Source organism: Nomascus leucogenys, chromosome 17 (assembly GCF_006542625.1).
Source record: "Nomascus leucogenys isolate Asia chromosome 17, Asia_NLE_v1, whole genome shotgun sequence".
Lineage (NCBI taxonomy): Eukaryota > Metazoa > Chordata > Mammalia > Primates > Hylobatidae > Nomascus > Nomascus leucogenys.
The window spans coordinates 40,181,076-40,204,106 of NC_044397.1; the positions used below are offsets into that span (position 1 = coordinate 40,181,076).

Genomic DNA, 23,031 nt, shown 5'->3' on the forward strand with positions numbered 1-23,031 from the left:
TGCGGCTAAACCCGTTAACAGGATCCAGGAATGTGTTAAAGCAGCTGTGAGTTGTGCAAATAGAAGAAAAAGCTCTGGAAGTACTCCCACAAAATGGATGATTAGACTTGATGACGTTGTATATGATGAAGTTGTATATATAAGAGATCAAGGAAACAGAAGAATGGAATTACTTGAAACTTCCTGGTCTGGCCGGGCGCGGTGGCTCACGCTTGTAATCCCAGCACTTTGGGAGGCCGAGGCGGGCGGATCACAAGGTCAGGAGATCGAGACCACGGTGAAACCCCGTCTCTACTAAACATACAAAAAATTAGCCGGGCGTTGTGGCGGGCGCCTGTAGTCCCAGCTACTCAGAGAGGCTGAGGCAGGAGAATGGCGTGAACCCGGGAGGTGGAGCTTGCAGTGAGCCGAGATTGCGCCACTGCACTCCAGCCTGGGCAACAGAGCAAGACTCCGTCTCAAAAAAAAAAAAAAAAAAGAAACTTCCTGGTCTGAGAAAAAAATTTAAACCAAGGAATAACTGGGAAAGAAATGTGTTACTTTCGATTTTGAGTACTCATGGGAATGAGCAGGTAAGCAGGGCCTGTAGCTAACAACTTGCTTCATGATTTCATCTGGGTATGAGAGCAAGGTTCAGGCGTGAGGTTCCAGCTGGTGATGTGAACGGGAGCTGAATCCATTCAGAAGGTGTGAAGACAGTTGATGAGAATTTGCCTGGTGAATGCCCAGAGTTTAGAGATGGAAGGGAAGACCAAGGAAGGCTCATGACTTTCTGCCTGTGCTGCCATCTCCTGACACATTTTCCAGTTCTTCCGTGTTCTTTTTTTTTGTTTTTTTGGTTTTTTTTGAGACAGAGTCTCTATCACTCAGGCTGGAGTGTACTGGCACCATCTCAGCCTCACTACAACCTCCGTCTCCCGAGTTCAAGGGATTCTCCTGCCTCAGCCTCCCAAGTAGCTGGGATTACAAGCACCTGCCACCACATCCAGCTCATTTTTTGTATTTTTAGTAGAGACGGGGTTTCCATGTTGGCCAGGCTGATCGAACTCCTGACCTCAGGTGATCCACCCACCTCGGTCTCCCAAAGTGCTGGGATTCCAGGTGTGAGCCATCATGTCCGGCCTTGCAGTTCTTCCATTCTACTTACACCTTCCAAATGGAGTCCCAGGAAGTGCAGGCTCTGCCTTCATCCATTTTTTTGTTTTACTATTTTTTTTCTTGTTGTTGAGATATGATTCACATACCATAAAATGTGTGCTTTTAAAGTGTCCAATTCAGTGGTTTTTAGTATATTCACAAAGTTGTGCAGCCATTGCCACTATCTAATTCCGGAACATTTTCCTCACCCCGAAATGAAACTCACAGTTCTTTGGCCCCAGATAGCCTCTGTTCTCCTTTGTTTCTATGGATTTGCCTATTCGGGACATTTTGTGTAACTAGAATTGTCAAATATGTGTCATTTTGTGGCTGGCTTGTTTCACTTAGCATGTTTTTGAGGTTTATCCATGTTGTAGCTTGTACAAACCTCATTCTTTTTTTTTGTTTTTTGTTTTTTATGAGACAGAGTCTCTGTTGCCCAGACTGGAGTGCAGTGGCATGATCTCGGCTCACTGCAACCTCTGCCTCCCAGGTTCAAGCGATTCTCCTGCCTCCCAAGCAGCTGGGATTACAGGCACCCGCCACCACACCCAGCTAATTTTTGTATTTTTAGTAGAGACAGGGTGTCACCATGTTGGTCAGGCTGGTCTTGAACTTCTGACCTCAGGTGATCCACCCACCTCACCCTCCCAAAGTGCTGGGATTACAGGCATGAGCCACTGCACCCAGACCCTCATTCTTTTGTAAGGCTACTTTTCAGTTGGATGGCTCTGCTGCTTTTTGTCCATTCATCAGTTGGACATGTGGGTTGTTTCCACTTCGTGATTATTATGACTGATGCAGTGAGCATTTATGTACAAGTTCTCGTGTGAACACGTTTTCAGTTTTCTTGGGTATGTGCCTAGGAGTGCAATTGCTGGATTGTGCAGGAACTGTCAAAATTTTTGAGGAACTGCCAAACTGTTTTCTACAGCAGCTGTACCATCTTACATTCCCACCAGTAATGTGCGAAGCTTCTAATTTCTCCACATCTTCACCAACACTTATTTTATATTTTTAAAGTTAGACATCCTAGCGGATGTGAAGTGGTATCTCACTGTGGTTTTCATTTGCATTTCCCTGATGACTAATGACATTGGACATATTTTCATGCATTTAATGACTATTTGTCTATCTTCTTTGGAAAAATGTCTATTCAGAGTCTGAAAGTTGGGTCATTTGTCTTTGTATTGAGGAGTAAATGTTGATGTGCTCTGGATACTACACCCTTAATATAGGATTCACAAATGCTCTATGCTGTTCTGTGGGCTGTCTCTTCACTTTCTTGGTGGTGTCCTTTGAAACACAAAAGTTTTACATTTTGATGAAGTCTAATTCTTTGCTTATTTGTGCTTTTGGTGTTATATCTAAGAAACCATTTTCTAATCCAGGGTCACAAAAATTTACACCTATGTGTACTTCTAAAGTCTGATAGTTTTTTAAAAAAATATATGAAATGCTTCATGAATTTGCATGTCATCTTTGCACAGGGGCCATGCCGATCTTCTCCCTGTCTTTCCAATTTTTAGTATGTGTGCTGCCGAAGCAAGCGCAGAGTCTTAGAGTTTTAACTCCTACTTTTAGGGCTATGCTCCACTTTAGTTAATTTTTGCATCCAGTGTAAGGTAGACATTCTTTTGCATGTTGATAGCCTCTCATCCCAGCACTATTTGTTGAAAAGAGTTCTTCTCTCCCATTGAATGGTTTGGACACCCTTATTGAAAATCAGTTGACTATAGATATATAAATCTATTTCTGGATTCTGTGTTCAATTTCATTGATCTACATGTCTGTCCTTATGCTGGTGCTACACTGGCGTAATTACTGTAGCTTTAGGAAGTTTCGTGTTTTTTATTTTTTGTCTTTTAGTAAGTTTTGAAATTGGGAAATATGAGTTCTCCAGCTTTGTCCTTTCTCAAGAGTATTTGGCTATTCAGGGCCCTTTGAATTTCCATGTGACTCTTTTTTTTTTTTTTGAGATGGAGTCTTGCACTGTCACCTAGGCTGGAGCGCAGTGGTGTGATCTCGGTTCACCACAACCTCCGCCTCTCATGTTCAAGTGATTCTCCTGCCTCAGCCTCCCATGTAGCTGGAATTACAGGCACCTGCCACCACACCCAGCTGATTTCGTATTTTTAGTAGAGATGGGGTTTCACCATGTTGGCCAGGCAGGTCTCGAACTCCTGACCTCAGGTGATCTGCCCACCTCGGCCTCCCAAAGTGCTGGGATTACAGGCATGAGCCACTGTGCCTGGCCACCATATGAATTATCTAATCAACTTGTCTGTGTCTACAAAAAAGGGCTGTTGAAATTTTGGTAGGGTTGCATGAATATGTTGACCAGTTAGGGAAATGTTACCATCTTAATATTAAGTCTTCCAATTAATGAACATGAGATATTTTTCCATTTTATTTGAATCATCTTTAATTTCTTTCAACAACATTTTGTAGTTTTCAGTGTGCAAGTCTTTCACTTGTTTTAAGTTTATTGCTACTTACTGTATTCTTTTTGATGCTATTGTAAATGGAGTTGTTTTCTTCACTTCATTTTTGGGTAGTTCGTTGCTAGAGCATAGAAATATACCTGACTTTTGGCCGGGCGTGGTGGCTCACGCCTGTAATCCCAACACTTTGGAAGGCCAAGGCGAGTGGATCACGAGGTCAGGAGATCGAGACCATCCTGGCCAAAAATGGTCATACTAAAATATGAAAAAATTAGCCGGGCATGGTGGTGCGCACCTGTAGTCCCAGCTACTCAGAAGGCGGAGGTTGCAGTGAGCTGAGGTCACTCTAGCTTGGCAACAGAACAAGACTCCATCTGAAAAAAGAAGAAAAAAGAAATATACCTGACTTTTTATGTTGATCTTGTGTCTTGCAACCTATAACAGCTGATTTTTAGCCCTGATAGTTTTTGTGTGTGGATTATTTAGGGTTTTGTACATAAGACTGTTACTCCTCTTGACCATCTGTCTTCCCTCTCCACAGGCCCTGTTGCTTCTGTGCCGGCGATCAGCACCCCCTGAAGAGCAGCACCTGGTGGAGGCCGCCAAGCTTCCTGTTCTCCTGAACCTGTCCTTTACATACCTGAAGCTAGACCGACCCACCATAGCCCTGCGCTATGGAGAGCAGGCTTTGATCATTGACCAAAAGAATGCCAAGGCCCTCTTCAGGTGTGGACAAGTGAGTTGGAAGCCAGTGACTTGGGAATAAACACCCAGGAAAAGGTAGTAGCAGTGCTCAACTCAGCTACTGCAAAAATGCTTTTTTTTTTTTTTTTTTTTTTTTGAGACAGAGTTTGGCTCTTGTTGCCCAGGCTAGAGTGCAGTGGCGCAAATTCAGCTCGCTGCAAACTCCGCTTCCTGGCTTCAAGCAATTTTCCTGCCTCAGCCTTTCAAGTAGCTGGGATTACAGGCATGCGCCATCACACCCAGCTAATTTTTGTATTTTTAGTAGAGATGGGGTTTTGCCGTGTTGGCCAGGCTGGTCTGGAACCCCTGACCTCAGTCGATCCGCCCACCTTGGCCTCCCAAAGTGCTGCGATTACAGGCATGAGCCACCGTGCCCAGCCAAATGGTATCTTTTCTAACTGTGCTTTTAAAGTTCTCTCCTTGGGACAGGCTTGTCTTCTCCTGACTGAGTATCAAAAGGCCCGGGATTTTCTAGTTCGAGCCCAGAAGGAGCAACCCTTCAATCACGACATCAATAACGAGCTGAAGAAACTGGCTAGGTGAGCTGTGTTTGCAGGAGCATGAAGAGAGATGGGTGGGGTTGCGACTCTGGTCTGTCCACCTGGATAAAGGACAGTCTGGCAGTGTTGCCCAGAGTGTTAGGAGGCAGCCCCCTCTACAGCTGGGTTTCTGAAGTGCTTGGCGGTGCACCGCACCAGCAGTTCCCAGCAAGCAGGTGGGACAGACTGCCAGACTATACATCTCCATCATCACCCACCTTTCTGTTTCCCCTACTGCAAATAAGCACCCCCTAGAGAGGCAGGAGGGTGTCACTCTTTTTTTTTTTTTTTGAGATGGAGTCCCTCTCTGTCACCTAGGCTATAGTGCAGTGGCGTGATCTCGGCTCACTGCAACCTCCGCGTCCCGAGTTCAAGCGATTCTCCTGTCTCAGCCTCCCAGGTAGCTGGGATTACAGGCGTGTACCACCACATCTGGCCAATTTTTTTTGTATTTTTAGTTGAGACAGGGTTTCAGCGCGTTGACCAGGCTAGTCTCAAACTCCTGACCTCAGGTGATCCCCCCACCTCGTCCTTCCAAAGTGCTGGGATTACAGGCACAAGCCACCGCAACTGGCCCCGGTGTCACTTAAAAAGAGTCTTCTGGTGCGCTCTTCCCTGCGTGCTCCACCGAGAACCACTGCTCTTAACCAAGTGCAGAAAGGCCCCTCGTAGGTCCTCATGCGACCAGAAACAGGCGTTTCGGGTCTGACTCATACCCATGGATTGACCTCCTAGTTACCCACGTGACTAAGCACACCAGTCTTTTAGTGATGTAATTTTTTCTCATTATAGAAGTTTTGTGTTCATTGTAGAAAACCTTGAAAATGTCTACCTATAAATAGGAGTCCCCCATAACTCCATCACTTGGTAATAGGTCCATGGTTTTTAAGGTATATCTTCTTCTGTAATGGTGAAGTTCTCTACTTGTCTTAATATTAAACATTCAGTCCAGACTGCTAGTTAAAGCTTGCTTGGCATTAGTGTCTGAGATGTGAGTATCTCTTGGGTTACATTTCAAGCCTTTTAGGACTTGCCTGCAATTTCCTTTCTGGTATTTAAAAGTATCCTGTCAGATCTGGTCATTCTTTAGTGAGAAAATCAGGAGAGGTTAGAGGCTGCTGAGGGTGAGGGGTCGCTTGGCGAGACTCAGCCTGGAGCCTGGTGGCCAGAGGCACCTGCCCTTCAAGGCAGCTGTCCTTTCCAGTTACAGGCTTTTTGTCCAGGGGCTTGGCTCCTTGGCCAGCTGTGGGAGCCTTCCCTGCCTCCCCACCTCTCCAGCTTACTTCCATCCCTCCCGATTCAGTTTGAGTCCTGATGAATTTTCAGTGTTTCTGGATGTGAGTGGAGAATTCCAGCCACCAGATGTCACCTCCTCCAAACACAGACCTCTAATGAGTGTGTATTTCCCTCTCCAGCTGTTACAGGGACTATGTGGATAAAGAGAAAGAAATGTGGCACCGCATGTTTGCACCCCGTGGCGATGGTTCTACAGCAGGAGAAAGTTGAAGGTAATCAAAGGGCCGGGGTGGCACACAGGCTTCCGGATGGAGAAGTGTGCTGCTCTCCTCCATCCCCAAGTGAATGGTGGCTGTCTGCAGCTGAGGGTGGACGAGGGGTAGACAAGTTCCTTGCTGTAACGAACAACACAACGGTAGTGCAGGATGCACGTGCTGCACACCTACCTTCCCCATGAGAAGAAAGTTCGCCTAGACCTGCGGGTTAAATGTATAGGTTCAGGGGGCCTTGAGCTATTTATTTATTTATTTATTTGTTTGTTTGTTTGTTTGTTTGAGGGAGAGTCTCACTCTGTTGCCCAGGCTGGAGTGCAGTGGTGCGATCTCGGCTCACTGCAAGCTCCGCCTGCCAGGTTCAAGCGATTCTTCTGCCTCAGCCTCCTGAGTAGCCGAGATTACAACTGTGAGCCGTGGTGCTCAGCCTAAATTTATTTTTTAAAAAACCTTTTTCTTCATGTTTTATGTGAAACTCTCCTTGCAGTTGCTTGGAACATGAGACTATGAGTAGAGTCATGAATGTGATGTTTGTTAGAGCTGGGCTTTGACATGTCAAGCTTCTCTTCATCTTCTTTCTCCTGAGAACTCAAAAGCCTCCAACTTGACTGTGTCTCTAATGCATTACTAAAGCAGACAAGATCGCAGGGTAGGGATGGGCTGTGGCTCTTAAATTCTGCTTCCTATTAGAGTTAGAGATTTGAAGATCTTTATAAAGAACAGGGAGCGGAATATAGCATTCCTCCCAAGATCACACCTAGTAATTTTGCAGGCACAGGGCGGGAGTTCCCAAGCGCATGAGATAACCCTCCAGTCTGGTCTACTATTTAATAAAATTAATGGAAACAAAATCACCTGCCTGAAACACCTGCTTAGCTGCACAGATAACTCTGCTGTCTCGAGAGAAGTTAAACAAGGAAAAACAAGAAAACAGCTGCTGAACGGGCTCATGGTGATAAATCTCTCCTTTGTTGCTTCCTCCATCTCCCTACAAAAGGGGCTTGAGAGGAGGCAGTGAAAAGGCCTATTCATCCCCGACATTTTCACAGCAGTCCATAAACTGCTGCTATCTGCACTTTCAGATGCTCCCATCAGCATCACAGGTAAATGTTGCCTTCGTCACTGATGCTGGCCCTGTGAACCCTGGCCTTCAGGTCTTTCAGGGGCCTTTGGAGTACATATTTGCAGGTCTTCAGAACTGAGATGTGAGCCAGAGGACTTCCCCTTGTTTGGCCACTTCTAGTATCCAGTAAAAATGAAGGGCAGTGACTGTTTGCCAAACATTTTGGACTGTGACCCCACAAATCCTGTCATGAATGAAGACCCAGGTCTGCCAGGGTCCATCCCAGACAAGGGCTTGGGCAGCCCAGCTGGGCAGCAGTTTTCCTCTCCATCATGTTTGCTTCCCAGCCTTTTCAGTCTGTAGGACTGGAGGCTGCTGATCTTCAGATGCTTTCCCCCAGATTTCCAACTCCAGCATTTATCTCACCATCAGCAATGACTGTATTTGTGTTCTAAAGTAGCCACCACTGTCATATTGCCACTGCTGTTGCAGTTTTGGTAAGTTTTAGCTTTTGTGTCTTTGCTCTCCCTGCTCCCCTTTTTTTCTGTAGTATTTGTGGCCTAGTCATTTAAAAGAAGCTAAAAATCCGGTCATTTTGACAACCTAGTTGTCACTAACCAGGACAATTTTTTTTTTTTAAAGGGTCTCCCTCTGTCACCCAGGCTGGAGTGCAGTGGCACAATCTCGGCTCACTGCAACCTCTGCTTCCCAGATTCAAGTGATCCTTCTGCCTCAGCTTCCCGAGTAGCTGGGACTACAGGCGTGAGCCACCACGCCTGGCTAATTTTTGTATTTTTAGTAGAGACAGGGTTTCACCATATTGGTCAGGCTGGTCTCAAACTCCTGACCTCAGGTGGTCCTCCTGCCTTGGCCTCCCAAAGTGCTGGGACTACAGTCCTGAGCCACTGCACCTGGCTTAGGACAATTTTAACTTTTGTTCTTTTCATCTTAGATGTTAGATACCACTGACTTGTAAGATTACTTCTGGTGGAACGAGTGTTCTCTTAATTATTAGTTATGTGCTCTAAGCCTCTGACTATAGTAGACAGTATGCCTTTTCCATCTTTGCATTTTCTAGCTTCTGGAGCCATGCCAGGTGCACGATTGGTGCTCAGGAAATGTTGGTTGGACTAAGTATGAAATAGCCAAAGCAATAGACCAGCCTCTAATAAAACATCCTCCAGGCTGGCTCTGGGATTGGCTGTCAGACCCTTGGTATTGCCAGGGACAGAAACCCATCTTTAGCATCAGCCAGAAAAAAAAAAAAAAGATTTGCAGAAGGGGTCCTGGGAGTGGCTCACAGAGTTGAGGAGGAGTTTGGCAGTCCTTGGGCAGACAGCGACCAGGCAGCTCTGAGGGCCTTAGGGACTCAGTCTCCCCTCAGCTTTGTTTTCTCCCTCCGTAGGGAGTGCCCATACATCCCTTTCTGCAGCCTCATCCCTAATGAAGTGAGAGTTCTGTACCCCAAACCTCTCTCCTGTTCCTGCCCCAAACATAACTCTCAGTTTGAAAGATCCTGGGCAGGACTCTGGCCTGGTTGGGGGTATGTAGAACCCCATGAATGGGAGTTTGTGTTTTGTCCTTCCTATCCTGACATGCTGGTATCTGAGGCCCTTGTGATCATTTTACTGTGTCTTGAAAGGAGCTGTAAAGGGAGCTCTATAGCTATTTTCAGCCATTTAAATGGTTAACATACAACAGGTGAAATTTTTTCTGTGGTTTCCAAAGGTCAGGACCAGTAAGCCGACACAATAGGAAGACAGAATCTGACCTGATAGGAGATTTACCAGTCAAATGTCCTACCATGAGTTCTCCCACCATGGAGTACACAGTGGAAGGGGCCACTTTTGACTGCTTTTGGGGAAACATCTGTCCCGGGCCACTCCACTGTGTTCCACAGGGCTGTGGGGCATCTCCGGAGCTGGTGCAGTCCCTGTTAGGGTCTATCTGAGCAGAGCTGGGGGCCTGAGAGGTGGGTGAAGGGAGAAATTAGATCACCTTCCTGGTCCTTTTTACCATCAGGCAATTGCATACCTTCAAGGCAGAGGTAGCAGCTCCCATCCCCAAGGCACGCAGCAGAGATGAAATATGACATCCTATACTTAGCATCAAAAAACACCACCCGAGGAAAGGAAGTAGCAGGAGAGGCCTGGTTCAAGAGCAGACAGATTTTGTTGCCTGCTGTTCCCAAACATACCAAATGCAAGGAATGGCTGCCAGAGGAAACAGTGTTCCGAACGGGGGAAAGCCACGCCTGTCCTGCCCCACGTGGCCCGCCTTCATCACTGTCTCCCACCATCCCTGTGGGGAGCCGACTGTTGGTGGGCACTCTAGATACTGTGTGGCATATAGAAAGAGTTCCAGTACCACTTCTGCAGCCCTGACCTGCAGGGATTGGGGGTCTAAACAGGGACAACAAGACAAGTCCATTAAATCACAGTGTTCAAGAGTGGGCTGTGGGGGAGCACCCCTGATCAGAGAGAGGCTTTGCTGAGCCAGGCCTGGGGGATGGGCCCAAGGGGCCCCAGGAGGGAGTTGTGAGAGGTCCTGATATTGTCCTTTCATTTGGGGCCTCCTTGGAATGTGGGTGGCATTCTGTAGGGCATTATAGAGGAGGAGAAGACCTGGCCAGAGCTGGGCTGCTCTGGGGCTAAAGGAGCAGCGTGGGGACACATTTGAAGTGGCAGGTCCATCAGGTGGCAGGTGTCTGAGTGAGAGGTGATGGCAGCCTGGAGGTGAACCTACTGGCAAGAGCGGAAAGGTGGCAGGAGTATGCGGCCTGCCATCTGGAACCGACAGGAGGGTACTCTCTGTGAAGAATTCTCCTGACAAACCAGACCTTACCTGAGGGAGCATGACCATAGTGCCCCAGGGGCTGAAGATGCCCTAACTGAAGTTACTGATTGTGGAGGAGGCAGTTTTAGTGACATATCAGCCATCTGCTAACAGAGGTGGGTGGGCAGGGGCCAGAACCAGGAGTCCAGGGCTGGTCCCCATGTACCAGGAGTGACTGGGAAAGCTCCATGAGGGGCGGCCGGAACCTGAGGGAGTCTTGGGTTACCTGGCAGGACCAGGGGTGCAGGGCGAGGTGACCACCCACACGGTCAGCTTACCTACGCGTGGCTTTTATTCTTTTGCTCTTGGTTTATCATAACATTTTTCTTCTAGGTTGTTTTGCTAGTATTGCCTAGCATTCATTACTTTTTTCTTAGTGTATTTTTATTAATTTTGTTCAAAATTTGTATTAATCATATTTTAAATGCCAGGTATTCTGCTACATGTTTTACATGTGCTAATATTTTTAATGTAAGATCTGCATAATGTAGATATGATCCCCATTTTACAGTTGATGAATTAGACATGAAGAAGCTATGTAATTGCCAAGGTTGCAGAGCTCCTAAGTGATAGAGCCAGAGCCAAACACCGCATATACACAGGGAACCCGAATTGAATTTCAGTTTCTTCTGGAGAGTCTTCCACAGGGCTCAATACTATGTTTCTATTGCCATTTCTTGATTCATGTTTTGGGTATTTATCTGTTGACTTCCTGCTATAATATAACTCTTTCTTCTCTTACATTACTACTTGTAGATACTCTGTTACATTATTACAACAAAAATAATTCAATACTGATGTTCTTGGCTTCGTACAGCTAAAGACAGTATTTCTTGTGCTCCACTTTGTTTTTATTTATTTTTGAGACAGAGTCTCGCTCTGTCACCCAGGCTGGGGTGCAGTGGCACAATCATAGCTCACTGCAGCCTCAACTTCCCAGGCTCTAGCGATTCTCCCTCCCCAGCCTCCTGAGCAGCTGGGACCACAGGCATGTGCCACCATGTCCAGCTAATTTTTTTATTTTTTGTTGGAACAGGGTCTCATCATGTTGCCCAGGCTGGTCTGGAACTCCTGGGCTCAAGTGATCCTCCCTCCTTGGCCTTCCAGAGTGCTGAGATTATGAGCGTGAGCACAGTACCCAGCCATATCTGTTTATTCTTGATTCATCTAAAATTACACAGTAGCATGTCCAGGTACTCCCTGTTGCTCAAGTCCTTTAGATAGGTCCCTTACTTCTAGAGGCTTAAGCTTTTAAGAGCCGAGAGATTCCTCTGTACTATTTCTTTAATCACGTCTTCCTCTTTATTCCCTGTCATCTTGTTATGGGATACCTATTGGTTGAAAGTTGGACCTCCTTCAGGGATCTTCTATTCTGTCTCCTTAAAATTTTTTTCTCCCTTATGAAATGTTCTTAATTTTCCAACTCTTCCATCTTCATTTCATCAAGCAAATATTTGAATCTAAGAGCTCTTCTCAGATTTGTCTTTTTCATAATGCCACACTTTTCCCCCCCTTCTCTGAAAAATCTCAGTTACATAACTAAAGAGAATAATATTAAGATTCCCCCATGTGCTCAACCTCCAGCTTTAATAATTACCAAGGTAAAGCCAAGGTTTCCTTCTAGGACTCCGCCCACATCCTCCCTGTATAGCAGGGAAGCCTATTTCCTTCTATACTGTCATTCACAACACTCAGGACTTCCAGAACATTTCACTTCTGACACCAGACATGTAGGGATTTTCTCCACACCAACCAATTCTGAAAGCAGCTCAGTGTCATCCATTTCAGCTTCATTACACTGAGAGCAGCTCAGTGTCCTACATTACAGCTCTGACACTTGACCTGCACTTAGTGCATACTCCACAGGTTAAGGGCTCAGTTCTACAAGACTGACCCCACTTCAGACTCCAGTCACAATTCCAGGTTGTCCCTGTGCTTTTTACTAACTGGTTATACATCAGAGGTTCCCATACCTGTTCCTTTGGGTTGAGTCATCTGGAATGGTGCTCAGAACTCAGAAACACCTACTTATAGTCACTAGTTTATTACAGAGGTTTTTAAAAGGATACAAATGGGCCAGACGTGGTGGCTCAGGCCTGTAATCCCAGCATTTCGGGAGGCCAAGGTGGGCAGATCACTTGAGGTCAGGAGTTAAAGACCAGCCTGGGCAACATGGTGAAACTCCTTCTCTACCAAAAATACAAAAATTACCTGGATGTGGTGGTGTGTGCCCATGGTCCCAGCTACTTGGGAGGCTAAGGCAGGAGGATTTCTGGAGCCTGAAAAGTCAAGGCTGCAGTGAACCTAGATCGCGCCACTGCACTCCAGTCTGGGTGGCAGAGTGAGACTCTGTCTCAAAAAAAAAAAAAAAAAAAAAAAAGGGTGGCCAGGTAGGGTGGCTCACGCCTGTAATCCCAGCACTTTGGGAGGCCGAGGCAGGTAGATCACCTGAGGTTGGGAGTTCAAAACCAGCCTGACCAACGTGGAGAAACCCCGTCTCTACTAAAATACAAAATTAGCCAGGCGTGGTGGCACATGCTTGTAATCCCAGCTACTCAGGAGGCTGAGGCAGGAGAATCGCTTGAACCCAGGAGGTGGAGGTTGCGGTGAGCTGCACACCACTGCACTCCAGCCTGGGCAACAAGAACGAAACTCCATCTCAAAAAATAAAAAGGCCAGGCGCGGTGGCTCACGCCTGTAATCTCAGCACTCTGGGAGGCCGAGGCGGGTGGATCACGAGGTCAGAAGATCGAGACCATCCTGGCCAACATGGTGAAACCTCATCTCTACTAAAATACAAAAAAAAAAAAAAATCCTGGTGTGGTGGTGCACATCTGTAGTTCCAGCTACTTGGGAGGTTGAGGCAGGAGAATCTCTTGAACCCGGGAGGCAGAACTTGCAGTGAGGTCAGATCACACCACTGCACTCCAGCCTGGCAACAGAGCAAGACTCCGTCTCAAAAAAAAAAAAAAAAAAAAAAAAAAAAGATACTGATGAAGAGCCAGATGGGGTGGCACACAGGGCATGGTGTGAGGGAAGGGATGCACCAGCACCCACACGTGTTCAGCAACCCAGAAGCTCTCCAAACCCTGTTCTTTTGGGCACAATTGATTGAATGGTTGGCCATTGGTGATTGCCAATTGAAGGTTGCTTCAGCCCTTCCCTAGTCCCATGGTTGGTTCCCTGGCAACTAGCCCCCATTCTGAGGCTGTCCAAGAATCCCCAGCCACCAGTCATGTCATTAGCATACAAAGAAACACCCATCATTCAGAGATTCTGGGGGTTTTAGGAACTGTGTGCCAGGAAATGGATAGAGACCAAATATATATTTCTGACTATGTCACAGTCCACCCCCTGCTCTCCGGCCACAGACCCCTTAACAGCAAAACGATGTGTAGCTTAAGAGGTACTGGCATATTACTAGAATCCCATGTAGCCATGAATAAAGAGTCCAGTCCATCGTCGTGTGGGCCCAGAGTGGAAGTGTCATCCCCTGTCTGTAGTGCTTTATCATGTCTGTAAACCCACTTAACTTTCCCGACATTCTTGTAAGGAAGAAATGATCGTTTCTGCCTCAGATTGGGGAAGGAGTAAAGCTTAGAGAATCAGGACCCTTTCTCTGAGAAGGCCTCTGTGTGTATAAACAACTGAGCGTTTTCATTGGATTTAAAATGTTAAGCCCCAGATGATGCCTGAAGCCTTAAACATATTCAGCTGCTGTATTCAGGTGGCGCGTGACCCCAGAGCAGCCATGCACTTTTATCCTTCTCTCAGATGTTGAGGAAATTCCCCCCCTCCTTTGCTTTTTCCATTGAAGGGAAGCTGAAGCCTTTGGGCTGTAGAGGATTGAGCCCTGCTACTTGGCCAGCCTTGGGGAAAGAGGATCTTAACAGACTAAAAACAATGTTTTCTGGAAAGTCAGGAGGCCCCAGTGGAAGTAAAGGTGAGGTTGTGGAGAGTACACTCTGGTCGGTTGAGATTCTGGGGTTTGGTTCTGGCTCAGAGCTGGCCCAAAGTGAGCCCTGGAGCAGTGGGCCCTCAGCCCAGTGCCAACGCCGAGGCCACGGGAGGCCTCTGGGGCCAGGGGTTCCCTGGTTCCAAAATAGCCTTCCTGTGACCCGGCTGTCCTGCTCAGTTGCCAGGAAACCCCAGGAGCAGATCATCATCTCTCTCGGTATGTGACTGGATCTAGGCAGGGAATCTGTTTGATCCCCTTCTTCCCAAAGAGATTAAGAAATATCTAGTATTGAGTCTCTCAAAGTTACTTCGTGCATCCAGTGAGACGCTTCTGAGTCCTGAATAAAGACTTGTTTAAATATATTTTTGTAATTAATTTTTCTTTTGTCCTTTTTTTTTTTTTTTTTTAGACGGAGTCTCGCTCTGTCACCCAGGCTGGAGTACAGTGGTGTGATCTCAGCTCACTGCAACCTTCGCCACAGACATGCGTCACCACTCCCAGCTAAATTTTGTAGTTTTGGTAGAGATGGGGTTTCACCATGTTGGCCAGGCTGGTCGCGAACTCCTAACCTCAGGTGATTCATCCGCTTCAGCCTTCCAAAGTGCTGGGATTACAGGAGTGAGCCACCACACCTGGCGATTTTTGTAATTAATTTTTCTGACTTTCCTTCCCTATGCCTCTACTTTTTTTTTTTTTCCCCTCCTCTAAATGGTGTTGCATCTTCTGCTGGGCATCTGGGCCAGGAAGGCATTCTCTTATTGTCAGATGAAGGCCATGCCATGTTCCAGGCAAACTGTGTGAACTGGGCTCTTGATCTTCTGTGTATCTGTGAAATGCCTTTTCTCCCAGCTCTGGAGGTGTCCCTGAAGTCATCCCTTTGTTGTGTGGCTATAAATACCTCGACTTTGGTGGCTGCCTTTTCATCATACCCCTTCATGGGAAGGCATTTCCTCTGGAAGGGTTGCTTTGGCCCTTCATTCCCTCTCCACATCCTCTCTTGGCAGCCGTAATAGGCCCAACCCTGCTTCCTGCTAAGATTTACTCTTGTGGATTCTGTGTTCTTTGCGGCTGAGGTATGAATGACAGCTACTAAGTTCAATTCCTGGAGATAACTGGGTTCCTTTTTGCTGATCATCCACAATCATGGAAGTGCCCTTTATGATTCATGATGGGGTTGAAAGACAGAACATTTGGATCCTCAGTTTCATCTCTTGCTATGACATTAGCCAAGTCATTTCACCTATCTGGGCCTTGGTTGCATTGTCTACAGGGTGAAGCTAAATCACTTTTTTTATTTTAAGAGAGAAACAAGGTCTCCTATGTTACTCAGGCTAGAGTGCAGTGGTGCAATTATAGCTCACTGCAGCCTCCTGGGCTCAGGCAGTCCTCCTGCCTCAGCTTCTCGAGTAGCTGGGACTACAAGTGTGTGCCAGCATGCCCTGCTGATTTTTTTTATTTTGTAAGATAGGGTCTCATTATGTTTCCTAGGCTGATCTCGATCTGGCCTCAAGTGATCCTTCTGCGTCGGCCTCCCAGAGTGCTGGGATTATAGGCATGAGCCACCGTGCCCAGCCATGGAGCAGTCACATTTTTAAGATCACTGTGGAGTTGTTTATGCTTCATGAAGACCGTCAGATATCGGCTTAGTCTGTTTTTAATTTCTTGGGTTAATTAGATGCATAAGCCCTGCCTCCAAGCATACATAATCCCAAACACCAACCTGGATAATTAAGTGTGCAGGCAGTGAGTGAAAGAAGTGAGCCTAAGCAGTAAGGAATTGACATCAAGCCAGTGCATTGTACCTTCTAGGGAGAGTATGAGTCCCTGCCAGCTTTGCTGGCTGACCCCCGTTCTGCGGATGCTGATCCTGTTCTCAAGACCTTTGGTTGTAGCTGTTATTGACTGTCATACTTTTGATGCTCCCCTATGCTCCCGAGCAGCCACTGACCCAGGGTGAAGCTGAGATGAACTGGGGTGAGCCTCAGATGTTCAAGAATCCAGAGAAGGGTTTTCAAATCTAATAGATAAAAGAAGTGAAGAGCTATGAGCAAAAGTTCTCTCTAGCTCAGAGGTCGCTCAGACATTCACAAGGTGAGAAGGATGTGGTCTGCCATCACTGTGAGTGCACCCACAGCAGTCATTGTCAGCATCAATCCAAACAGAAAAGGCAGCAAGAGGCAGACAGAGGGGCATCCCCAGGATGTTTGGCATCCTGAGGTCATACAGCTTCATTTTTTTGGTGAGCTGAATATCATGGCCATGAATGTGAGCAAATCTGCACTAACTTCCTTTTGCTTCTCCAAGAAATGGCCTAGAGAGGCTGCCTGCATTTCTTGGCTAGTGGCCCCTTCCTCTGTCTTCGAAGACAGCAGCATGATATCTTCTAATATTTCTCTCTCTGTCCCTCCCTGTCTCTCCCTCTCTCACCCTCTCTGTGAATCTCTCATTCTCTCAGCCCCTCTCTCCCCTCTGCTTCTGTCATTTTGTCTCCTTCTCTTTTTCTGACCCTCCTGCCTCCCTCTTAGGAGGATCTGATTACATTGGGCTGACCAAGATAATCGCCCAGCTCAAGATCCTTCATTTAACCACAGAATCCCTTCTGCCATGTATGGTAATGTATTCGTGGGTTCCAGGAATTGGAACAAGGACATCTTGGGGGGCATTTTCCCGTCTCTCATACCCTCTTACAGATCAGCATCTGCGAGGGACTACATATCCTGCCAATGCAGAGATAACTCAGCACTCTGCATCCTCAGCATTCTCGGCTTAATCCTTTCCATCCCAGATGAGACCATCCTGACAGCCTTCTTTCAGAACATCTCCTTTCTCATGCTCCCTTCTGGTGGCTGGGGCCTGATGGACATAGCTCACCTCATCTTTCTGCTGTTTGTTTACTGCATTTGAGGGTTGCTGTACTGTTTACATTGTTAACAAATGCTAGGTTTGCTACAACCCTGCATCAAGCAAGTCCATTGGTGCCATTTTTCCAACAGCATGTGCTGAATTTATTTCTCTGATTTACATTTTGGTAATTATCACAGTATTTCTTTTTTCTTCTTTTATTTGAGACAAAGTCTCGCTCTATTGCCCAGGCTGGAGCGCAGTGGCACGACCTCAGCTCACTGCAACCTCTGCTTCCCAGGTTCAAGCAATTCTCCTGTCTCAGCCTCCCCAGTAGCTGGGATTACAGGTGTGCGCCACCACGCCCGGCTTATTTTTGTTATTTTTAGTAGAGATGAGGTTTTACCATGTAGGCCAGGCTGGTCTCAGACTCCTGGCCTAAAGTGATCCTCCTGCCTTGGCCTCCCTAAACCTTGTTTTTAAACAAGCGTGGCAGTTTTGGTGGCACTTTGACCCTTCTTTGACCATGTATCACAGCACAGTGGCAGCTGGTGGTGGTGAGCTGCAGTTGCTGGAGGAAGTGCAGCAGAGCCACGCTGTGAGGCCTGGCCCACCCCCAAAACTGGAAGGTACCTGCAGGCGCTCTCATTCCATGTCAGCCTGGAAAGGGTGGGCTACAGACCACTCAGCTCCATGCACATTCTCATGGGACTAGGTGGCCAGCTGTGACAGTGGGGAAGTAATCGCACTCCCTGCAGACAGATGTGGCCAAGGGAGGAGCAGAGAGCTGGCCTGGAGGAGCACGAGGGTGGCTGTGGGAAGTGCAGCAGTCAGCATGGAGTGGCCGCCAGAGGGCCAGGGCCACAGTATGGGTGGGGAGAAGCAGGTCAGGGAGGCCCCGTAGCGAGGGTCGGCTCTGAGCAGCCGCCTGGCAGGAGTGGAAGGGGCAGGTGGAGGACTCAGCAGACCGGAGGACTGCTGCCTTGCAGGCTGGCCAGAGTGTCACAGCAGAGACCCAAGGGGTGAGGACTCCTCAAAAAATTTTTCCCCTCAGTTGATATTTTTGGAGATATCCAGATTAGGTTCTTAAGATTGGCTGAGTAATGCATTTTGGGAAGGGGAACCAGTTGAATGGTTTCAGGAAGGTTTTTCAATCTCCATGTTTACTATGCACAGCCTTGGTTCATCTGCTGGGATTTTGAAGAGGCAGCCATAACTTTGATCAGTGTTTTTGAAGGGCTGAGTGACCTTGCAGGGTTCCAGGGTCTTCTCACCGGATGATGTTCATGGCTGAGTTTACTCTAGTTCCCTGTCACAGGGTACAGGAAAGTGCTTGAGGCCAGGGCTGCGAGGCAGGGCTGGCACACAACACCCACTGCCACCGTGGGAACAGCACCTGCTGAGCCTTGATCCTCAGCTCTTTGTCCTCAGATTTCCGACAGAAACATCCTGGGCTCTGCAGCCTCCAGCCCGTGGCTCCATGATTACATCACTCCTCTGTCTTCTCTGTTACATTTCACACCCTTCTTTGATTACTGCTCATTATGTTGTGCGATTATGGTGGACACCACTGGCATTGCTGCTTGGGTTTCTAGTTCACGGTTCCTGTGCCTTTTCCCGAGGCCTGGGGCCCGCCCGCCTGGAAGCAGCCTGGTTTGTAGGAATGGATTCAGCTGGAGTCGGCTGTGGACCTTTGTCTGTGTTCCCTGCCTCAGCCTGACTGCTGTTGTCTTTGTTGATCTCTGGGCTTATTTCTCCTTGAGCCACGGATACAGCTTTTTTCTGACTTTGCACCTCTGTGTGCTACATGTATTGGGTTTTCAAAATGAAATGTGAGCTGAGCTTTCCTGTGTTGGCGCATTCTCGTTTATGCTAAAGTGTTACTTTTTATTGGCTCCGATTTGAAAATTCAACTACCTGAACCTTGTGGGATCCCTTCGTCTGAAGGGAGCTTGAAGTTTATCTCCACCCATCTGCATTCATGCATGGAGAATATTGACTTTAGGGTTTATTCCTAAAGTCATTTCATGGGACACACCCTAGACTGAAACTTTCTTTTTTCACTTGATTATTATTAAACTTGTCATTATGGACATTTTCAAACGTCTCCAAAAATTAAAAAAAAAAAACGATAACATGATCACTACCCATGTATCATTACCCAGGCTTGACAATGAACATCTTTCTGCTGTTCCTGTACCCACCTTCCGATTTTTTGGTAGTACTTAATTTTGAATTATAAAAATGCCACATGCCAGCCGGGCGCGGTGGCTCACACCTGTAATCCCAGTACTTTGGGAGGCCGAGGCAGGCAGATCACGAGGTCAGGAGATCGAGACCATCCTGGCTAACACAGTGAAACTCCGTCTCTACTAAAAATACAAAACATTAGCCGAGTGTGGTGGCAGGCGCCTGTGGTCCCAGCTTCTCGGGAGGCTGAGGCAAGGAAGTGGCTTGAACCCAGGAGGCGGAGCTTCCAGTAAGCGGAGATCGTACCACCGTACTCCAGCCTGGGCAACAGAGCGAGACTGTGTCTCAAAAAAAAAAAAAAAAAAAAAAAATGTGAGTGTATATGTAACTTGTCCACAAAAAGAATTATACATTTTGTACTAGAATATATTTTTATTACATTTTGAGTATTTTCTAAGTTAACACAAAGAGAACTACCTCATTTTTATGAAGTGGCTGGATAGCATTCCATCCTGTCAGGATATGGAAATAGTTTTAACAGTGATTAGTAGGCAGGTAGGTAGAGATTAGATAGACAGACAGAACGGTCATGGAGTTATCCTCACGCCTGACTTTTCTGTGACAGTCAAAGTCCTATCACTGGTTGTGATGGGTGTGTCTTTGCCTGAACTAGGTCGTGCTAAACTGACCTCTCCAGTGGCTGTACCAGTTTGCCCTTGGTAGTGTCTGAGAGGTTCCATTCCATCACTTTGCCATCATTTGGACTGCTAGACTTTTTAATATTTGCCAGGTTGGTGTATCTCAAATAGGATCTCATTACTAGCATTAGCAGTTCCCTGACCAGGTCTCTGTTCACATGTTTCCAGACTGCGGTGGCCTTCCTGTAAATTGCCTAATTGTTTCTCTGTAACCAAACACCTTTCTGATGTTTTTTAGTTATTTTTGATAACTCTGTCATCAGTTCTGTGAGTTCTATCAGCAGCTTCACTGCATGCACCAGGCATGTGATACCATATGCAGGTAATGGTCATTTTGTCTTCTCCTCTTGTATCTTTTTTGTTTCCCCTCGCAAGACAGAGTTTCACTCTTGTCACCCAGGCTGGAGTGCAATGGCACGATCTCGGCTCACTGCAACCTCTGCCTCCTGGGTTCAAGAAATTCTCCTGCCTCAGCCTCCCGAGTAGCTGGGATTACAGGTGCCTGCCACCATACCCAGCTAATTTTTGTACTTTTAGTAGAAATGAGGTTTCACCATGTTGGCCAGGTTGGTTTTGAACTCCTGACCTCAGGTGATCCCCCCAGCTTGGCCTCCCAAAGTGCTGGGATTACAGGTGTGAGCCACTGTGCCTGGCCCTCCTCTCATGTCTTATTCAGAGCCTGATGGTGGGGTGCCCGCTTCCAGAACAGCTAGTAGCAATGGGCGTGCCTCATGACTATAATGGAGCTGCTGCTCGCTCCACCATTAAACACCATGCTGGCTTTGGCTGAGCCGTATTTTTTTCTTATCATATTACGGAAATGTTTGTTTGGTTTTTTTTTGTTTGGTTTGGTTTTTTTTGTTTGTTTTTGAGACGGAGTCTCACTCTGTCACTCAGGCAGGAGTGCAGTGGCGTGATCTCGGCTCACTGCAACCTCTGCCTCCCGGGTATAAGCAATTCTCCCTGCCTTAGCCTCCCAAGTAGCTGGGATTACAGGCACCCACCACCACGCCTGGCTAATTTTTGTATTTTTAGTAGAGATGGGGTTTAATCATGTTGGCCAGGCTGGTCTCGAACTACTGATGTCAAGCGATCCACCCGCCTCGGCCTCCCAAACTGCTGGGATTACAGGTGTGAGCCAATGCACCTGGCCACCACCTCAGTCGTTAGTTACTTCTGTCCCGTTGCCTATGGTTCTGGAAGTCTGACTGGAAAGGGGTCTGTTCCTGACACCCCACCTCCTCTTGCCTCTCTCAGGTGCTGGCTCCTTTGGTTATATTGGGGTAGGGAGGAAAGAGAAGGGAAAGGGTAGCTCACACCTGTAATCCCAGCACTTTGAGAGGCCGAGGCAGGCAGATCACTTGAGGTCAGGAGTTCGAGACCAGCCTGGCCAACATGGCAAAATCCTGTCTCTACTAAAAATGCAAAAAAAAAAAAAAAAAGCAGTCAGGCGTGGTGGTGCATGCCTGTAATCCCAGCTACTCAGGAGGCTGAGGCAGGAGAATCGCTTGAACCCGGGAGGCAGAGGTTGCAGTGAGCAGAGCCTGTGCTACTGCACTCCAGCTGGGTGACAGAGTAAGGCTCTGTCTCAAAACAAACAAAAAAAAGTTTCCCAGAGCCCATCTAGTAGGGCCACACAGTGATGGCATCTGTCTCTTGGCTCCTGTCTGGTCACTGGCCATGCCCTTCCCTGACCTCAGCCGCTAGCCCTCAGCACACATGACTGTGACTTCGTGTGGCAGCTGCTGAGTCCCGAGATGTTTTTAATGGCTGTTTGATTCCCAGGTTCTTCACCTACCAACAAGGGGAAACAGCTGTGGTTCTCCATCGTTGGAGGAGTGGAAGAGAGCTCCCCAGCGCAGCCGTGGCAGCCACCTTCCAGGAGCAGGGGCTGGAATGTCCTGCGGCCGCATCTCTGACGGACGCGGCTGAAACGTGTTTTCACAGGTGCTGTTTTCTGTTTTCCGTGTTCGTAACAGAAGGGAGGGGAAAGCACAGATACTGACAAGTAGAACACTGCTACTTTTTTTAAGGCAGTTTCTTGTTTTTTTAGACGGAATTAGTCCTTGGCTTCCCTCCCAGTCCCAGCCCTGCTTCCGGCTGCGAATGTCCCTGAGTCAACACCATTAGAGATTGCTTTGTGTATTTTGTAGGGTTCTCTGTTTTGAAGAGAGAATTATGTTACAAATGTTTTTGTTGTAAATAAATAAAACACTTCCTTGTCCTTGCAAGATCCAGTATAAGTGAATTGTGTGGACTCAGCTAAGCTTCCAGAGTCCCCAGGCGGGCAGAGGGAGGCCATTTGCCAGTGGGGCTGGGGCTCAAGCTCTGGAGCCAGCGGTTCTGATTCGCCTGATAATGAAACACTGCACACCAGGCTTGGGGTTCCCTAAGCCCGCTCCCAGTGTGGGGAGCTGATGCCAGCAGCTTAACGGAAAATTGAAGCCACTTCACCCTCCTGTACCCCAACACCCCGGGCCCCCTGCCACACACAGCCCTGAGACCACCTCACCCTCCCATACCCCGACATCCCGGGCTCCCTGCCCCACACAGGCTTCTCTGAGCCTTTCCCAGGGTCCCACACTCCCTCGTGGGGCTGAGGCAGGAGGCTCCCTTCCCCTGTTCTGCCCCACCTCTCAGCCTTCACGAGTACCCACAGCTGTGCCTCCAGGTCTCCCCCACAGTGCCCACACTGCCCCTGAAGCCTTTCCCAGCCCCATGTCCCCTCTCATTATCCTCCCTGACCTTGGTCACCCTCCCGGGCCCTCCTTCCTCAAGGGTGCCATCTACACTGGCTTCTCCACTCTCAGCTAGTGACTCCTTGCCCCGCTGCCGTCCCATCTCTCTGCTGACTTGCCCGGGCCATCGGATCCAGCAGGCATTTCTTTGTCCCGATCGGACCTGACTTTACTACTCTGAAACTTCCTCTTCCCCAAGACACTGTCTTCCTTGAATTTCCAAGCTTCCAGCTCTGGGATTTCCTGGCTCCTCTTTTGGGAAGGCTGCCCATTGGTTGCACTCTCTTCACTGCCTGCCTCCCACCACCCCAAAAACACTTCAGAGCATTTCAGATG

At 47.7% G+C, this 23,031-nt stretch overlaps 1 protein-coding gene and 1 non-coding gene across 5 annotated transcripts in view; one reads left to right on the forward strand and one right to left on the reverse strand.

The window, feature by feature from the left end:
• The window catches only part of FKBP6 (FKBP prolyl isomerase 6), a 31,016-nt gene extending 8,828 nt beyond the window's left edge, over positions 1–22,188 (forward strand). For 3 of the 4 annotated variants that reach the window (XM_030796306.1, XM_030796309.1, XM_003276599.4), the window contains 4 exons: positions 4,123–4,317; positions 4,755–4,864; positions 6,280–6,372; positions 21,743–22,188. In XM_030796306.1, coding sequence (XP_030652166.1) covers positions 4,123–4,317; positions 4,755–4,864; positions 6,280–6,370 — 396 coding nt within the window. In that variant the 3' untranslated portion in view covers positions 6,371–6,372; positions 21,743–22,188. Of the gene's footprint in view, positions 1–4,122; positions 4,318–4,754; positions 4,865–6,279; positions 6,373–21,742 lie in introns of those variants that run through there. The other variant, XM_030796308.1, reaches the window with a different exon arrangement.
• On the reverse strand, positions 2,583–2,690 carry LOC115831124. The gene has a single exon (XR_004026657.1). It is a non-coding gene; the product is annotated as a U6 spliceosomal RNA (small nuclear RNA).
• Positions 22,189–23,031: the final 843 nt, after the last annotated feature.